This window comes from Aulonocara stuartgranti, assembly GCF_965226115.1.
Source record: "Aulonocara stuartgranti genome assembly, chromosome: 23".
Classification (NCBI taxonomy): domain Eukaryota; kingdom Metazoa; phylum Chordata; class Actinopteri; order Cichliformes; family Cichlidae; genus Aulonocara; species Aulonocara stuartgranti.
The window spans coordinates 9,751,925-9,770,644 of NC_138958.1; the positions used below are offsets into that span (position 1 = coordinate 9,751,925).

Genomic DNA, 18,720 nt, shown 5'->3' on the forward strand with positions numbered 1-18,720 from the left:
TCTTTATAGCTCCTCTCTCAATTTAATTCACCTCATCATGGCATCAACACTCTTTTCTCCGTGGAGGAATAGATCTTTTATCATCTATCTTACATGACAAACGTCCAAGCCAAGTTTTTTGGTTTATTGCCTTTAGGAGGAGAGCAGTGTGAAACCTGAAGATCAGGGGCCACACTCCAGATTTGGGCTCAGCACTGAGGACATGACGAATCCTTCACAACAGGTCAGGACTGCTCACTGAGCCACTCCTCTTGTGTAACAGTCAGTGTCTTTCTTACAATAATTCTATCTTTTCATCTGTTATGGTTTCAGGACATGACTGCCGCCTCTCACAATCAACCTCCACAGAAGCCAGTTCGCAGGAAATATCTCCCAGAGAGCCAAAACCTGGAGACTGTACCTCCGCCAGCGGTGCCATTTCCTCCTCCTGCTAAAACTCCTCAAAAGTTAGTCAAACATTTAACTTGTGACACTGATCACTTTGGCTAAAAATAGCCACCACTTTTAGCAGTGGTTAAAATGTAGCCAGGAACACTAACCTGTGTTAAATTTGGTGTAGTCATTGCTTTATATAAGAGAATAACTACATAAATCGCTGGTTGCAGTGATAAACTGACAGAATACTGTGAGGTTTTCTTAAATGTGTTAGCCTACAGCCTGCATGTCAAAGATGGACTTGGCCACTGTCACTCATTAATTTTGGATTCTGTATTTTGAAGCCTCAACTTAATCATTTATTTTAAGCCAGCAGTGACCGTTGATGCTTCTAGGTCTTAAAATGTGAAGCCAACATGGAAATGCCGTAAACCAGCTTTGCATTTAATGACCAACAGGTTTTAACCTTTATTCGTTAAACCATTAAAAAAAACCTTCAGAAGACACTCGCACAACAAACACATAGTGGAGAGATCCAGCTCAGTGGCTCAAATTAGATCAAGTGAGGCCTAGCAAAGGTCTGAAAGGTGTCAAAGCAGCAGCTAATAACTTTAAGTCCTACCAGAAGCAAAACAGGTAAATTATAAAAACAATAGAAACAAAAAACCCTTTTTCTGTCAGACTCTAAACATGTTCATTTCTGAGCATTGTAACACACAACTTGACTGTCAGGTGACTAACTTTTGGAGCCTCAAATTGGAGAAAATGCAGTTTTTGTTTCAAGCTTTAAAGGTCACTGCATGCAAAGTTCTTGTAAACTTTATGAGTAAAATATACCAATGTTTACAGCTTGTTGCTCTACCTCAAGTGGCCAGAAAAATGAGTTAATGCAGGTCAAAGAGCTTCTTAAAAGTACCTACATGCTCTTAAGTGATCGTAAAACCCACAAAACCCACCCAAAGAGGGGAATTCACCAGACATTAAGGCACACTCTAACTCACTATAATGACTCTACCATGTGTGCTTCTGTCTCCTTATTGACCAGACTGCTCATTGAAACTGTCAGTGCGATACACGGTGATCATCAATAACAGCGGAGGCCTCCTAGTTGCAGCGACCCCTGCAACTGGTCTTATTCTTCTGACGTGCAAAGTTCAAACCTCTGATAAGCTGGAAGAACTGGAGATTGTTATAGCCATGCCATGCTGTTTTATTCACCTTAAAATTCTATTTAATAGCAAATAAAAACTGTATGAAATTCTTTCAGACTGCTGCCCAGACAGAAGAGGGAGATCCAGCAGGCTATCCGTAAGAACAGGGAAACCAATGCTGTGCTGACACGCCTTAATAGCGAACTCCAGCAGCAACTTAAGGTTAGTTCATGTGGTATTTTTTGAGCTCATGACACTTTGTATATACCACTTGGGTTTTGCTGTAGCGGTGTGTGCCCATTTACAACTTTCTCACATTCCCTGCCCTCCACCTCCTTCAAGACTCTGGGAAATGGGAAAACCAGCCCTGCAGTGCTTAGAAAACACATATAAAGGGTGCCCGCTTGACACACAGAACTACAGTGTACCTTTAACTCTGACAGTTCAATTAAACAACAGAAGTACTAAACATTGCATTTCAGCTGCAACCACAAGAGCGTGGTAGTGTTCAAGTTAACTCGGTTTCAAAATCCCCTCAAACGTGTGTCAGAAGTTGAGTTCTGCTCTTTTGCTGCTGACAGCAAAACGCTCCTACCGATCCAACTCTGTGAAAAGCCTCAAGCTCAACTGTCTGCCCTCCTTTGCCCATCAGTCATAGCTGAACTAATGGCAAAGACTTGGCTGTTTGCATTGGTGATCTGCCCGTGGAACACACTCTCACTCACATTTGGAGCACATGCTGCATGCCTGTCATTCTCCTCATAAATGATCCAGGAGCGGAACCTTCACGCTACCATGCAGGGCTTTTATAGCTTTAATACAACAGAGGAAAAGGAATATAAAGGAGAAGAATGCTACCAACAAAGGACCTACTTTGTAACATCTTAAAATATCATGCAAAGAGGCTATTTTGTTCTCAGATTTCAAGGATTTATGTTTCCTTTCCCTTTGTGAAAGGTCATCTGGAATGATATTTATTCGTTCTAATTCTCCCACGTCCTCAAAGTATCTGTGGAATTCTGCAGAGAAAGGCATATGTGTCTTTATATAGACCTGAGCCTTATTGAAATACCAAACAGCCACTGGCATTCACAACTGTCTTCTTCAAAATATAGCCTGGGCCGGTCAGGCATCCAACTACAACAGGGTGTGTGCATGTGTGGGGACAGAAGGAAGGCTGGATGGAAAGGAAGACTTGACTTTTTACAAAGACAGTTCAAGAAAGTTTAAAGAAAAATATCCATAAATGAAGGGTGGATTAATATGTTGTCAGAATCACTGATTAAAAACACTTTTTTGAAAAGTCAGCAAATTTGGTTATGAGTCTTGCTGAGAAACATGGCTGATGAAAATAAAATATCATAGGAAACTTTTAATTGAAAATCTTCCTACATTTACTTTGTAATATTAGGTGAGAACCATTAGACCATTATCAGTTGATAGAGATGACTGAAGTCCTTATGTATAAAAATGACTGGAAACCATGACCACCAGGCATATATATGGACATAAAATATATTTTTACAGGACTCTGTGCAGTCCTGTGAAATACTGAGTACATCTTTCCATGAGGGTAAGTAGTAGCCAGGTGCTGCTAATCAGATACTCTTGATTAAATAATCATCACTAATCAAGTGTGAACAGCTCTGTAAACGCAGACATTTTAACAATTTGATGGTCTGGAGAATTTGGGTGTTTTACCACAATGCCGCAGTCGACATCTGAGTAAATTCACCACAAGCTCAGACTAAGCAATTCTCAGAGAAACTGCAAAACATGGCAGCACAGCTTAGGTTTGCAAAGGTGCATCTGAGCAAACCACAAAACTTCATGAACAACGTCCTTTAGACGGACAGAATGGACATGTCAGACCATAACACACAGCACTACGTTTAGAGAAAAGCAAAGACAGCACATCAGCATAAACACCTCATACCACCTGTCGAGCATGGTGGGGGATGCGTGCTGATTTGGGTTTGTTTTGCAGCCGCAGGACCTGAGCACTTTGCAGTCATTGAGACAACCATGAATTCCTCTGTATACCAAAATATTCTAGAAATAAATGGCTGTGTCCCCCACAGCTAAAGTTTGGCTAAAACTGGATCATGTAAAAGAACATTGAGCACATGCACTGCAGCAAAACTGCAACAGAATGGCTGAAAAAGAGAAGAATCATGCAGTTGCAATGGCCCAGACCTCAACCTGCCTGAAACGTCGTGCATAAACAAGTGCCTGCAAACCCGAATGAAATGAAGCAAAGCTGTAAAGATGAGTTTGCCAAAATTCTTCCACAGTGATGTAAGACACTGATAAAGTCATACAGAGATTACGTCAAGTTATTCCTGATAAAGGTGTTTTTACAAGCTGCCTAATCATGGCATGCATTTAGTTTTTCACAGAAATGCAGAGAGTCATGTGAAAACGTTCTTTTTCAAGACTGTAATTTATACTATAGTGGGACATATACATAAAAAACATGAGTCATTTTCGTTTTTAAATGACATAAAACAAAACGATAATAGGCACGTGAGCATAATAAAGTTAGAGGAACAGCTTCTTAACTCTGGAAATTTGTCCAACTGAGCAGCACTTGCATGCAACACAAAATCCAACCGGGGTTTTGATTTATCCCAGAGAAGGAAGTGCATAAATATTCCAACAAATCTGTTAATTCCGATGAAGTTTTCATCTGATACGGTTAAGAATGTTGATGTTCAGTGAAGATACGTTGGCAGGTGCAGGCCTATTCAAGTTTAGCCTGGATAGACATGATCCACCAGCAATGCTATTAGTCTGAATTTCCAGTTTAAATGTAGGTCTCATGCTCTGCATATACAGAAATCTTTTCCATTTGAGCACCAACCTCAAGCCAAAATATTAGCTTTTCATGCACTAGCAGTCTAATAAGTGCAATGCATTCAACTCGATATATCAGTGACCTTATGACCTTTATTCTAGTGCAGAGTGGGGAGACACCAAAAAGTAAGTGTCTAATATTAACTCTGTTTATTTTCCACGTTCACATCAGAACTGACCTCGTGACCTTTCCTCTGTTGCCACCTTCAGGGTAAATCTTAAGCTTTCGGGCCTACAGCTAGTACAGCACTGAGAGTGGGAGAATCCTATTATGCTCAGTTCACATTTTTGGGGGTGTAATGAACATTAGGGGCCACTTCGGGGGATTAATCTTTTTACATTGTTGAGTCTTGAGTCTACTGCTATACTCACATGGCAGTGTACGCTCTCCCTGGGGGCACTTATTGTGTTCACTCCTCTTTCTCCTGCTGTGCAGAGCTTTGTGCTCTCTTTTAGGGAGCGACAAGGTCAGGGCCTAAATTCCAGATATTAATGCTGTAAATATTCCACATTCACTCAGTCTCTTCCACTTGAGGTGGCAAACTGTAATATTTCCTTAGCTACACCCTTAGTCTTAAGATTAGTCAGGGAGTTTCCATCGTTCTGTCCAACACCTTCATATTGGGGGTGTAATGAATATTAGAGGCCACTTGAGGGGATTAATCGTGTTACACACACACCATAGCAAACAGGCAGTTAACTTAACTCTCCTGCTATACTCTTATTGCAGTATACCCTCTCCCTGGGGGCAAGTTATTATCGTCTCTCCCCCTCCATGCTGTGTAGAGCTTTGTGCTTTAATGTTGGGAGTGACAAGGTCAGATTCCAAATATTAATGCTGTACATACTCTCCACTCACATAATCAGTTCCATATTTTGTGCAGGGGTTCACAAGGTCTGGGAGAAGGCATGTGATTGGGCGCCACGCAGGAAAAACGCATACATCAAAGAAAATAATTCCATAATCAGTGATTTATTTTAAACACTAAGCTGCCCAAAGTTTTCACAGGAGTAACACACCGGAGAATCTGCACAGAGGTCTGACACAAGCTGTTAGCGGGTGCAGTTTGACACAATAATCCAGTAATAAAAGCAGGCTGCCGCGACAGCCTTTATTTTCCACCGTGCCCGTGATGAACGGAAAAGTCAGTAATCGGTCTGTCTGCAGTGTTTTGTGTTTCAAAGTGTAACTTTTAATCATTATTTGAAATCTTTGGGTTCAAAGAATGGTTGTTATTGTATGTTTCTGTTTTTGGGATATTAACACAAAATGTTTGCTTTAATACTGCTCTGATGTTTCTTAATGTGAACTGGGGTTCAGTCAAAGATCCTGTATTTCCCATTCATGCCCTCAGTTTTTTTTTCTCTTCTATTTAATAAAGGCTTGCAAAATTTTACCTCATACCATGAATAATTTCTAATTCACAGGCCCTCAAAATATGATGTGCACTGGAATTTTGCACCATTATATTTTTCTTCATATCCACATGAAGCTTTCAGGGTGAAAAACACATTTTTCTCAGTTTAAAACTGCAATCAACTGCATCGAAAGCCAGAAGCTACCATTCTACCATTTGCCCGCAGGGAGCACATTAATAATCCTGATTTTAGTTAAGATTTCCTGCTTCGTTCTACAATTTGTAAAAGTCATCTTGTATCTCAAATCTTTGCAAGCTGTTCATTTTTTTCCAGCACTTTCATATTTTGTAGTAATTAACACTGTGATCTTTTGGGGCCGTTGGCCAGATTTCAACCTTGTTCTTGGCCGTCGTCACCACAGAAAACAAAGCAAATAATGTCATTACCGCCTGAGGTGCATCTCTTGTTCAGACTGCAGCGATCAGAGGTCATGTTTTCTTTTGCTTGGCTGCAGGTGGTTCATAAGGAGAGGGTCACCTTGGAGTCCCAGCTGGAGCTCCTACGGCCTCTGGCTTCGACATGACTGAGCCCGAAGTCTGATCGGAGTCACCTTCCCGTTCTGTCACAGGGGCGCGCATCGGTTTCTCTATTAAACACAAATGTTTAAGCCAAGACACAAGTGGTTGTTGTCTGACGATGGAAGCAAAGTGCATTTTTGACTCAACGGACAGGGATGTTACTTTTCTTGAATTATCAGCTCCAGCTCGAGTCCATGTGTTTGTTTGCATTATTGTTAAAGATGCTCTGCAGGACTAAACCGTGTGTTTTTAATCACTGTATAATATGCACATGTACAATGTTTTCTTTATGACTTTCTAACTTATTTGTGTTGTGATTCACTGTTAGGTTCTCTCATAAATCTTTTATGGTTTACAGGACGTGTTTGCACATCTATCCATGATTATGAAAAATCTTATTTTCTGTCCAGCCCATCTTCTCAGATTTCATGTTTTTCTACGCACCACATTTCATCTATATATACACACACACACACACACACACACACACACACACACACACACACACAATAAAACAAGCGATGGTGCTACAGATTGATTTCTCGTTCTTACGCTGTTTGCACTGGAAGGAAAAATAAAAGTGCACATTTCAAAGGATGGCAAAAAATAAAACATTGGATGTGGAATGAATCTGATTTAACAAAACATTTTGAGCGTCCACAAAAAATGTGTGTTTTGAGGACTGTATCCGTAGCACATGTGACGAATGTCGACACTGGATTTGTATGTAATATGAGCATTTTCATGTGAAGTTGCTACATGTTTGATGTAAGTGTTGCCTGACATCTTTATGTTTGTTATCATGCAGAGTTGGCCTTGATGAAAAAAAGATTTCACAATGTCAACAGTTATTCTTCATAATAATTGCGATTTCGTAAATTGCCTTTTCCTTAGTAAAAATCTACATCTGCTATTGGCGAGATTATTTTAAACTCAGAGTTTTTTCTAAACAGCCAATCTGCTGTTATAACAACTTTTATAATATTACAGGCTAAAAAAAAAAGCAAAACCCAAATCAGTATTAACGGCTAAAAAATGAAATAATAAGCACAATAATCATCTAATAGTCATGATAGATTTAAAGACTGGCTGAAAAAGCAGGCATGGTCATGTGTTTATTGCTTTTTTTCACACTACTGTTGGATCATGATTGTGATAATGAGATGGCAAGCCTGAAACTGCATGATTGTGTTAAACTTATGTGAGAATGTAAATGAATCTGAAACTGTGCACGACTGAGCTCTGGTCTTAAGACAACAATGGAACTAATCAATAAAGTCTATTTTTGTTGCTTGAAATGCTTTTATTACCACTGGTTTGCTGTATAAAGATGCCTCAACAGCTCCACTAAATTTGGATGTATAAACAGATGTCTGAGAAACCGTTATCACATGTTGGGTATGAGGGCAGGAGAGATCAAACGGGCAGCAGTCGAAACTTTCTGGCAGTCACAAAGCAGCCGAGCTTTTCTGTGACACAGACACAACAACCGAGGGTCACCCAGATCACTACTGATGGCTGTATTCCCAGACCTTCTGCTGCTGCCATCCCAAAATATCCTCTGACACACTTGGCTCTCATTAAAGACACACCACCCACAGATGGGCCGCTTTCTCAGTCATGTGCTGCACTCGCGTCTCTAATAGCTCCTCTGATTGTTATTATTATCAGGCATCATCTGTTTTTTATTAGTTACAAATGTGTTATAGGAGCTGATGAGAATGCTGGCTCACTCATTTGGTCTGTTGGCTAATTGGCATGTTGGTCCAAACAAAATGTTTCACTAGCTAAGGCTATTCTATATATTCGTGATCCACAGAGGAGGAGGAGTCGTGATCTTTGGGATTAACGTTCTTGGCAAATTTGACATAACATTAGGTACTAAATGCATATCCCCCCATGAGGGTAATTTGGAGTAACTTTGGTGATCTGCAGACCCTCTCTGTCCCACCTTCCTGTCTGTGTGGCAGCTTTTCTTGTAGGTACTAAGTGGAGGCATCACAGCCAACACCTGGGCCTGGTGTGCTGGTCCTCTTTCAAAGCACTCCACTGGAGCTTTGAAAGAGGCTCCAGTGGAGTGCATTTGGTTCATGGCATTCAGAACTTCTCATCTCACATATTCACCTACACTACTGAGCCCACTAATAATACTTTACGTGGTATTTTTCTTTGTTTGTTATGATTTTGAATTATGATCAAGTTCTTCTTATGATCAAGAAGTGTCACATTTTGGTAGTTTGCTAGAAATATAGACTGCCTATTTAGCCATATGTTTAGTAGCTAAATGACATTGCTAGAGAGGTGGTACTCAGTACTAGTAAATACAATGTTATAAATAAGCTGCTAAAAGGAAAATAATTTAATTGAAAGTTTTAGTTAAGTAAATGCATAAAGTATTAGAAAACATAAATATCAAAAATAAAGTCAACTAAAATCTTATCTACTGTATAGTTTTCCATTATTATTTATTTATTATCATGTGCTAGCATGTTAAACATAATCTATAAAGTACTTGCTCAACTTGTTATACAAAAAAAAGTATATTATTTACTTGAGATTGTAAATACTCTAAGTATCTCAAAGTGTTACTAAACAGTATTTGAGTAAATATAGTTACTTTCACTTTGAATATTTAAAAATTCTGGTTTTGGAGTAGTATGATTTTTTTTTTTTTTTAAGTCTGCAAAACATTCAACAGCTCCAGCTCAGTGACTGCATTTGCTGAGGAGACACCCAGCAGACAGCTGTTGGCTGCAGCTAACAGCTGTCCCAGGTGTCAGACAAAGTGGCTCCGCCTCCCTCATTTTAAGCCTCTAAAAAATTCAAATGGATAAGATATCGAAAAACTCTCGATGTTGTTGTTATGAAGAGGATTTAGCTATAGAGAAACAAACTATTTTTGTACTAGGGTGTAATTTTCACAGCAGCTAACATCAGAGTCTGTGGGGAATGGCTTGCCTTCAGAGTCTGCCTCAAGTGGCCGTTAGAAGAACTGCAGTTTTTGGCACTTGTCACGTGTCAGCCATGCTGTTTCCCATTTAGTACCTCACATTTTCTGGAACGTGCAAATCCTCAAGCAAGTTTGATCCCAGCTTTAGTCGCTCATTTCATCTCTAATTTCTCCTGTAAGTAGTTGATTATGACTTGTTTCCAATATGTGAAGTTTTCTCCAAGACTAAATTAAGCCTATCACCGAGACCAAGAAAAGACGGATACTCGCTGAATTCTTTTGCATGATTGAATTCCCAGGGCATTTTTAAGGAATAGAAACGAGAAACCGATACTCAATCCAAGGAAAAAAGGCAGAAAGTTTTTGAGGCATCTGAGAAAATGAATGAGCCTGAGTAAATAAGTTCAGTCTGGGAAGCAGACGCAGGATGCCAGACGACAACAAGACGCTCGTAATTCCTCTGCGCCATAACCAATATTTGGCACAATCCTGCATGTCGGTACCTGCTGCATCAACTTACAGTCACTCCATCCACACTATAGGTTTATTTCATCTTATACAACGGGAGAGGACTGTGTGCATTCATTAAGTCAGTTGGCTTAACAGAGAGTCATTCTCACTCAACTATAAATACTATTTAAAAATGTTTGGTTTGCATTTCAGGATGACAACTGAGCGTGATGAGGAAACTGTATGTCAGCCATGTGCCTCTAAGTATAAGCCTGCTCTTATAATAACCGTCTCCCACTTAAACAGCAGCTGCCTGATTATTCTGCACGTGCTTATTAGTATTAATGATTCTTACAGATGGATTGATATTTTGTGTTCTCAGACACAACACAGAGAATTAACCGGGCCTCCATTTTTATCTCCATATAAATGAATGACATAAAAATGACACTAAAAGCCAAATAAAGGCATATCAAGACATAGATAGTGTGCTTTGACAGAGGACCTAAGTGAGATACCACAGCTCTGATGGCTGATACTTTAAAAATATCAAAAAGGAACAGAAAACATAAAGAATAACAAAAGGCTGAGGAGGAGATAGGACTGGATGTATACAGAGGTCTGACTGAGAAACAAGAAACAAGACGCAGGAGGATTCAATCAGGAAATCAGAGGTGGGAAAAATAGAGCAACAGAAGACACCAAAATAAAACAGGAAGCGTGCCTGTGAAATGCATCTAATATTCAAAGCTGTCTCATTTCCAAACATGCATCAGCAAGAGAGCAGGGCCTTGCTGTATGCACCACCTTTTTTATATGCTGAAGTTCAACACATCTTCACAAAAGATACGCCAAGGTTGTAAAAATATTATAACTCACTCCACCTGTCAGCGCTTTTTAATGTTGTGATCTGTGGACGTGGAGAGCACGTTTTTCTCAGTTCACGGTAAGTAAACTGTGTCCATATCACCCCTGCTCACTTCAAGTTAAAGCTGACTCTTCTCACAACAAAGATTACCAGCTTTTGTCTGTTTAAGTTCGGCCTTTTGTTCCAGCACCATTACTCAAAGATGACGACATACGGAGCTTCTCTCGTCCCGCCTTTGTCCGCGGCTGGGCTTTGCAAAGGTTGCACTTCTGGTGTGGACATTAGCTAGGCCACAGGAAAGGCTTTGGAGCTGTCGATTCTGGCCCCGTCAGCTGGTGGGATTTAACTAAACACTCATTCAGCAAATGTGAATGAAGCTCGGCTAAGGCTGTCAGGTCTGCAAACAGAGTTAAAAGTGAAGATTAACCTACACAGGGGTATGACAACGTGAAAGCTGAATTATTGTTGTTTTACTGCGCAAGAGTGAATGAAGGAAATGTGCTGGATATCCCTATAGCAAATAAACTAAATCAAGTCTTCTTTTTTTTCAACAGACTTCCTGAAGCTTAAGTTAGATTTAAGAGATTTTAATACTCTGGATTTACTTTAAGACTAGAACTAAAGAAAAAAAAACAACATGACTTACTTTGTGTTAATATGTTTGTGTTGTTTGAGCTTCTTGTGAAACATTGAAACAAATGCATCATTTTTAGCACTCGGATACACAGCCCATCCCACCTTCTGTTTCGTTACCTGCATGCTGATCAGGCTGGTATTGTATTCCAGCTCCAGTGTGTTGGACTGCAGTTGGCAGCAGTACAAATTGTTGGGTGAGATCTGCTGCTGGCTGCAGGGCCACATCAACCAGGACATGCAGCAGGTGGAGAACTGAGCAGAGCGAGGAGAAAGCTGCAGTCCAAGACATCTGCCTTGTCAGAGACGTAGCTGAATGGCATAGAGGACTGCACATCAGCCACTTTGGAGCTCAAATGCAGTCTCAAGAACTCAAAAGCTAAAAAACATAATGGTTGGCATGAATGCGCTGAATGTCCCCAACATCTAGTTAGCAAACACCCTCTCTATGACACGTAATACATGTGATGTGTTTATAACTTGAATATTGCCAAAGCTTTTATTAAACCCTAACCGTAGATACCGCTGCTGAATATTGTATGGTAAACTAAAATCAAAATAAAAACAATGACACGAAGTGTCTCCTTCTCTCCTTTATGTGTGTCCTTCTCTCCTCTGATGCTTTGCAGGTGGAGGCAGGTTCCTAAAGCCAGAAAGAAAAATAAGGAGGAGGTCAGACATCAGGACTTTGTCTCAAAATAATTCTCGAAAGAAATTCAGAAGTTTCTTAACTAATCTTAAGAAAATGATAACTAACATTTTTGTTTTCAGTTAATCTCAGTAGCTGCTGAGGTGCACATGTGTGAGACCTTTGACATTTTAATATATTACCCCAATAATGAAATCCCTTCTTTGTCTCCCAGTTTAGCATATATCTTCCTTTAAAGCAAGCAACTGTTTGCGCAATGTTTTTTCCAAACACATTTAAAGACACTTCGTTAACCTTCTTAACTTAGTTTTCTCTCTTTCCTTCTGTCACGGGAGTGGAACGGACTCAGACGCAGACTGAGGTAGCACAGTTCAACGACACTTTATTAATCACACTGGTGCACTATATACACGTGAAGGGGGGGGGAAACACCAGGGTCCCGGGGATCACTTGGCTGGGGAGACACACTTCTTCGCACTCGCTCTGCTCCTCGTCCAAACAGTCTCCACACAAGCAGCTCAGCTCACTCTCCTACTCACGGGGTCCAGGGGTCACAAAAGGGCTGATCCAGGTAAACTTGTTTACACAGACGAGGGTAAGTCGAAGGCAAACACGGGAACAGTAGAATCGCAAGGAAGCCAGGCAATACTAACGAGAGTTACTCAATATTCCAGCGACGAACAGCTCAGAGCCCCAGCCTTAAGAGCCAGAGAACTGCAATCCGCTCGAGATCAGCTGCAGGTGCGTGGGCCAAGGGCAGGAGCCCAATCAGAGCTCCGCCCAGGCAGACAGGTAGGAGAGACAGAGTGAGAGAAAAACAACAAACACTTGTGGCCACACTGGGCTGGCCGGGGAGGCACAGGGACCATGACACCTTCCTCTTTTTTTATTTGACTGCATTTTCCTTTTGTCTTATTAACAGCTTATGGGCCATCTGTTAAGGACTTTTAACTGCAAATAACCTGTATGGATTTAATTTGAGCAAGTAGTGGCACTTTTGTAAAAACATTTTACTAACCACAGGTTTTATCAGATTTAGATGCAAAGCAGATGCACATTTTCCTCAGTAATACTTTGTATTTTTCATATATGTTTGCCTGTTTGCTTGTCTTTTCCCTGCTTTTAATATATTTTGTATGCCTGTGAGGACCTTTGAACCATTACAGATGATACTGGGCTATACAAATAACATTCCCTGAAAGTAATGCATCATGCCCCAGAGCCTCACTGCATTACAGTCCAGTTAATGTTACCCAGTCACTGATTTCTGTGTTTTTCTTTACGTAAACAAAGACATGAGGTTCATGCTATAGCATAAACTGGTGCAGGAAATCCACCAGACTGCAGGGAGTTAAGTGTTCCTGTTCACTGTGCATCCCCAAAACGCAAAGAAAACCAACATCCATGCTTTTTCTAAAAAAGAACAACTTTAGAAGAATAATAAGAATAATTTAAAAATATGGCCTTTTAATTAATTGCTCTTTTAATATTCTGTAGTGTTCGTTCTGCTATGCCTCCAATGCATCTGAAGCGTTTGCTGTGGAGTGTTTACAGGGTTGAAGCAGGCGGAGTCCGGATCCACTCATCCCCGGAACTCCACTCCGGGACTTCCCACATGCTTCTTTTTAAAAACCACCTCTTTTACTTCGTAACAGTGAAAAACACACCAGCATTAGGGCAGCAGATGACCCGGCGCAGCGGCGAGGAGCACAACAGTCCTCTCTAACAAATGAAAGGATGGGGGGCACCAGCGGCAGCAGCAGCTGAGTTCAGTCAAACTGGATCGGGGGCCGAGGGGGCACAGCAACTTTCTTCTCACTCCTGGGTGACTTTTCTTGGATTTATTTCCCGCTCCACAACAATATGCCATTTGCCAAAAGAATAGTGGAACCCCAGTTACTGTGCAGGTATCAAGTCCCAAACGAGGAGGGTCTGGTTTTCGAGGATCTGGTCTCCATCAGTAATGTGGCTCTATCTCGGACCTTGCGGCAGCTGTCGGACCTGGCCAAACATGCCTACTCCATATTCCAGGAGCTGGAAAACGAGCTCACAACCACCAACCAGCGGGTCCGGGGGCTCCAGGGCAGGATCGGCCAACTTCAACAGACCTGCTCCGAGCTGGACCCCAAACAGGAGGCAGTGCGTGAGTACCGACCCGCTCTGAGTATCTGCTTATACCCGAGCTGCCTGCGAGCGCGCGGCTCTGGGAGACAGCTGCACGAGGAGGCACCGTTTTTATTTTCCATCAGTGACGTTTATTCCAAAAAATGACGCAGATTTAAATAAAAGTTGTGTTATTGCTGCTACAGTAGCTCAAAACCAGCCCAAGCTGTAACAAAGTGGCTCAAAGGTCATTTAATAACTTTATTTTTTATATATCTTCCAGAGAGACCTGTGCTGTCTTCCCACGCCGATGGGTGTGTGACAGTTTGGCTGTCCCAGCCTCAAACTATGAGCCACTTAAATCCGGCTATTAATTTGCTATAACTCACCCAAGCAATGACTCTCTCCATCAGCATTTTCTTTGCTGACATAAAAGAGCCACAGATTTAACAACTACATTAAAACCTGACAGATCATAACCATATGCGGCTCTTTAGTGACCTCTAATAAATATATATATAACCACTTAAATATGCTATGATTAAAGAGAACATGTGTGCATCAATGAAAGAGAAGATTTGAATTTTTAAAAAATGATACCACTGTTGATGAGCTCAAACTTATGCATGAATGTTTTTCATTCAAGTAGAGAATTTTGACCTTCTACCAAAAGAAAATAAAAAGGTTTTTAATCTGTATTTTGTCGGGCTTAATTTAACCCATTTTACCATAATGTTTCTTTCTTAAAGAGCTAAAAGAGTCCTGGTAACTAAGGCAACAGGTGTGCTTTAACTACTATAGACTAGTCCTGCTTACCTGTGCAGTCATCCCCCAAAGGCTCGTTTTGAGCAGGAAAAATTCAGTTTGATCATTTTTGGTCATCTCCCCTTTCAAGACCATCAGAATCATGGCAGTCTTGGTGTATATTACATGGAGGATATGGAGCTGTGATATGTGAGGAAAAGGCTCATCCCTAAAGTTATTTGCCATAATACCGATATGAGGAAGTTTGAGGATTATGATGCCCCTGTCTCTGGCCCTTTCACTTTCACCCATGTGTGATCAAGCTCCAACATAATTCACTTTAACCGTGAATGAATTAAAGAAGCAAGCAGGTCTTTTTTCCTCCGTCCTTCTCACTACGGTAACCTTCTGACAAGTAAAAGCTCCGGTGAGTGTCGGTGTGGGCTGCTGTTATTTGTAAAAACAGAAAGACTTCTTGCCCTGAGCTGACTTCTTGGCGTGTTAAGATTAAACATGTTATTCACACTTGCCCTTCTTCATATGTAAAACGTTGCTTGGCCACCAGAAAGCATTCATTAGCCTGATAACACAGCATGTGGCCATCCCCTCGCTCCTTTAATCTCCCTTCCCTGAGTGACTCGGGGGTGATGTGTTTTGATAAGTGTGTGTGTGTATGTGTGTGTGTTTAAAATGACACCCCTCTCAAGTAAGCACTTAGAGAACCTGCATACCCCTCTCTCTTCTGTCCACATCCCACAATTATCCATCCCCAGAACAGTTTCTGCAGCCTGGATATACCCCAGTGCATTTACCCCCCCTCTTTTAGTTTACGTTCAGCAAGTCCTCGCATGTTCCCCATGCAGAACCTGCTTCCTGAGGTCTGTGAATGGGTTACTTTGCCTTAAGGTATTTATGTGCAGGATGGATATCTGCTGACCCCTCTTAAACTCAATATAAACTTTAAGATTTCTTCGGAGATTTCTTTTAATCAACAGATGTGTGTAGTTTTTTGTGGCTTGTTTTGTAGGATTCAGTCACAATAAGCCGCACATGATCAGTAGGAGTCTCTCGTTCATGGGTTATCTTGAAGCTGTAAGTCAAAGGCAACGGTGATGGTAGCTACCCCTTTCAAGTGATCGCAATCCTCTCTTAATTCAAGCTGCTTCTATCCCCATTTTAAACATTTACTGTTGTTACATACAAGTAATACATGCAAGTAATATTACTGGATGAAACGCCACAACAGATTTTGCATGCTGTGTTTCTAGCTAACCCCCTTCCCTAGAAAAGCCTAATTGCTCTTAATTATGCTTTTCATATTAATGTGTGTCACGGGTAGCCATAAACAGCAGTACCCTGCCCTATCTGAATGACAATTGGTGTAAATGGAGCACAGATAGCTCAGTAGGCACTGCGAGGGGGGGTGGGGTGGCTTTCATGATGTGGCTGTGACTTGACCACAGGACGACTGCTGGAGGTGGAGGACGCAATGTAGATTCATTCGCCAATAGTGAATCATGCAGGATCAGATGCTAACCTGTTGGTAAGGTATTGCTCTGCTGTGCCACGTTAGCAGCCTGCTGCTTTAATATTGCAGCTCGCTGTGGTAATATTTGCATGCAGGCATGTTTTTAAATCCAGGCTGAGATGCTGACACATTTGGGTCAAACGAGTCCTTTTTTGCTGGGAATGCTGTGCATCTCTTTCACTTTTACTTTGATTGCTTTGATTCTTTATCAGCTACACCAGCTGTATAGGTGCTGTACTGTACTTTACATTTTAGCAAATCTGTCTTTAAACACTGAAATTGATGCTCTCACTCTCATTGATTTCTTGTGCATTGCCTCTGTAAAGTAAAAATCTGTCATTTCTTTTTGGTATTCTTTCTTGGACACACGCAAACACATACAAGTCATATAAGTCCTGTGTTTGAACAGTTCTCCTGTGACACCCCATCAGTGAGCTGAACTGCCATCAGAGCTACTCCGTGTAGTCTCATGTTAGAGGACTCTGCTGGGTTTTAGGTTACACTGGCTCAGTACGAATGAAGCGCTGTAATAGTTGTGGCGGCAAGTGGCCCTCTGGCTTTTCTGGTCCAAGAGCACATGGCTGGCAGTTCACCACATTCCTTGTACAAACCACGCCAGAGACTGCAGAAGAATAAATCCAGAATAAAGGAGGAACAGAGCAGACTCATAGCAGCACAGAGACAAACTGAGCAGAACTCCAGCACGAGATCTGAACTCCCTAAATCCACTGCAAGACCTTCGTGTGCAAACTGTGTGCAGAGTCTTACCTGATAATCTTGTGACTGCAGTTGAAAGTGATAAGACTTGTTACTGGTTGTAGTATTACAACATAAACCTTCAGTAACGCCGTAAAATGCTGACGAAAGGCTTCAAACAACAGAAGTAATACCAATGAGCTGGCATTAGTTCACATCGGATCATAAGCTCTATAAAGAGATATTGGCATATGAATATAGAGCGTCTGTCGGGAAGGGACAGATTTTTACTACTGGAAGCTGTCTGGTTTTAATTTGTAGCTTCAGCTGCTTGCAAGAAAACTGTTTTTGCTAAGAGCAAAGGAGGGACTGCGTGATTTCTGCCAAGTTGTTAAACCTGGATGCTGTGACAGTCGTGGGGGTGGTTGTTGAGTACAATTTAATGATGCATTGGATTTGTGTAGAGCAATCTACCCGTTATAGCTCTAATTCTTAATTGTGCACTTAGCACTGTTATGGCACAGACCAAACATATGTGCACCTCTGCACACAGTCATGGAAACCCATGCAGTGAAGCTCCCAGTGCACAGTTTTTGTACAGATGTTCATGTGAGGTTCACGTCACAATTATACAATTAAAGAGTTGATCTTGGAATATCTAGAAGGGAAGAAATTTCACTAACTGACTTGTTGCATTGGTGGAATACTGTTATACCTGACGTATGTTTCACTAGTAATGACTTAACCTGATGTGCATCCGTGAAATGTAACTACACATCGGGTTGCAACTATTTTGACTGGCCTGAGCAGCGGCATTGATTCCTGCTGTGCATTTTTGGCAGTGTTTGAATTTATGAGTCATTGTCTCGATATAAGAAATAACAATCTTAGCATCAATGCAGGGATTCACAAATGTCAACAAATTCCTAAAGGGGAATTGGTTAAACTGTTAGAATGGACGTGAAGGAATGTACAAAGAAGTGGAAAAACTAGAGGGACGAGTATGTTTACCTCTGGGAAAAACTGTCGACAACAAAGAATGGAGACCCAGGAGGGGGAAAAGTCCTAGCATTTTATTTTTGTCAAGTTGGATGGCACTTCATATAAAACACCGGGGCATGACCATACAGTAATTAACATGTACTGCACCAGCATGAGCATAAATGCCTGTTTCCCACTTACGTATGGTTACGTCATATTCTATTCAAAGATTCTCTGCACAAGTCTAAATCAGGCCTAACCACTGCACTGTTGACTTCAGTGAGCTCTTTAGAATGACCCATTCTTTTACAGATGTTTGTAAAGGCACCTGTTGGGTGTAGAAATGGGACTGAAAACACCTGAATTCAAAGATTATGAGGTATGATCAATAGTTTTGTCAACATACAGCACCGAAAGCAGCGAATATCACTTGACCTCATTCACTTTACTGGACATCAGTGGAACTAGAAATACACTATTCGGTTGTAACGTTTCCCTGGTTCTTGATTTTATGTTTTCAACTGCCGTGATGCTTTTAAAGATCTTTTTATTTAGGTAAAAACTAGAAACTGTAGCCTAAAACGATACATTAGCTAACAGTTAATGGTTTTAGCTTTGGTATTAACAAAAAAACATGGAGCTTGACACTTTAGACTGGCAGGAGTCAACCAACGACTTAAAAACTCTGACAGAAAAACCTGAACTGTCATCTAACGATTTGGCCTTTTTTTGGCTTTTTTATGTATACGTATATTGGCATTCATGAAAAATAGAAGGGGGCGTGATATAATGATAGTAA

General features: G+C 41.0%; 2 protein-coding genes across 8 annotated transcripts in view; both read left to right on the forward strand.

The window, feature by feature from the left end:
* reps2 (RALBP1 associated Eps domain containing 2) overlaps positions 1-7,617 on the forward strand; it is a 31,092-nt gene extending 23,475 nt beyond the window's left edge. For all 3 annotated transcript variants that reach the window (XM_082523188.1, XM_082523189.1, XM_082523190.1), the window contains 4 exons: positions 137-223; positions 313-446; positions 1,643-1,748; positions 6,256-7,617. In XM_082523188.1, the coding sequence (XP_082379314.1) occupies positions 137-223; positions 313-446; positions 1,643-1,748; positions 6,256-6,324 (396 nt within the window). In that variant the 3' untranslated portion in view covers positions 6,325-7,617. The remainder of the gene's footprint in view (positions 1-136; positions 224-312; positions 447-1,642; positions 1,749-6,255) is intronic.
* A 1,640-nt stretch (positions 7,618-9,257) lies between these two features.
* Positions 9,258-18,720, forward strand: part of nhsa (Nance-Horan syndrome a (congenital cataracts and dental anomalies)) — a 71,912-nt gene continuing 62,449 nt past the window's right edge. Inside the window, exons 1-3 of one of the 5 annotated variants that reach the window (XM_082524208.1) lie at positions 9,258-9,444; positions 11,850-12,464; positions 12,544-14,012. In XM_082524208.1, the coding sequence (XP_082380334.1) occupies positions 13,733-14,012 (280 nt within the window). In that variant the 5' untranslated portion in view covers positions 9,258-9,444; positions 11,850-12,464; positions 12,544-13,732. Of the gene's footprint in view, positions 9,445-11,849; positions 12,465-12,543; positions 14,013-15,159; positions 16,260-18,720 lie in introns of those variants that run through there. The other 4 variants (XM_082524206.1, XM_082524207.1, XM_082524205.1 and 1 more) reach the window with 4 other exon arrangements.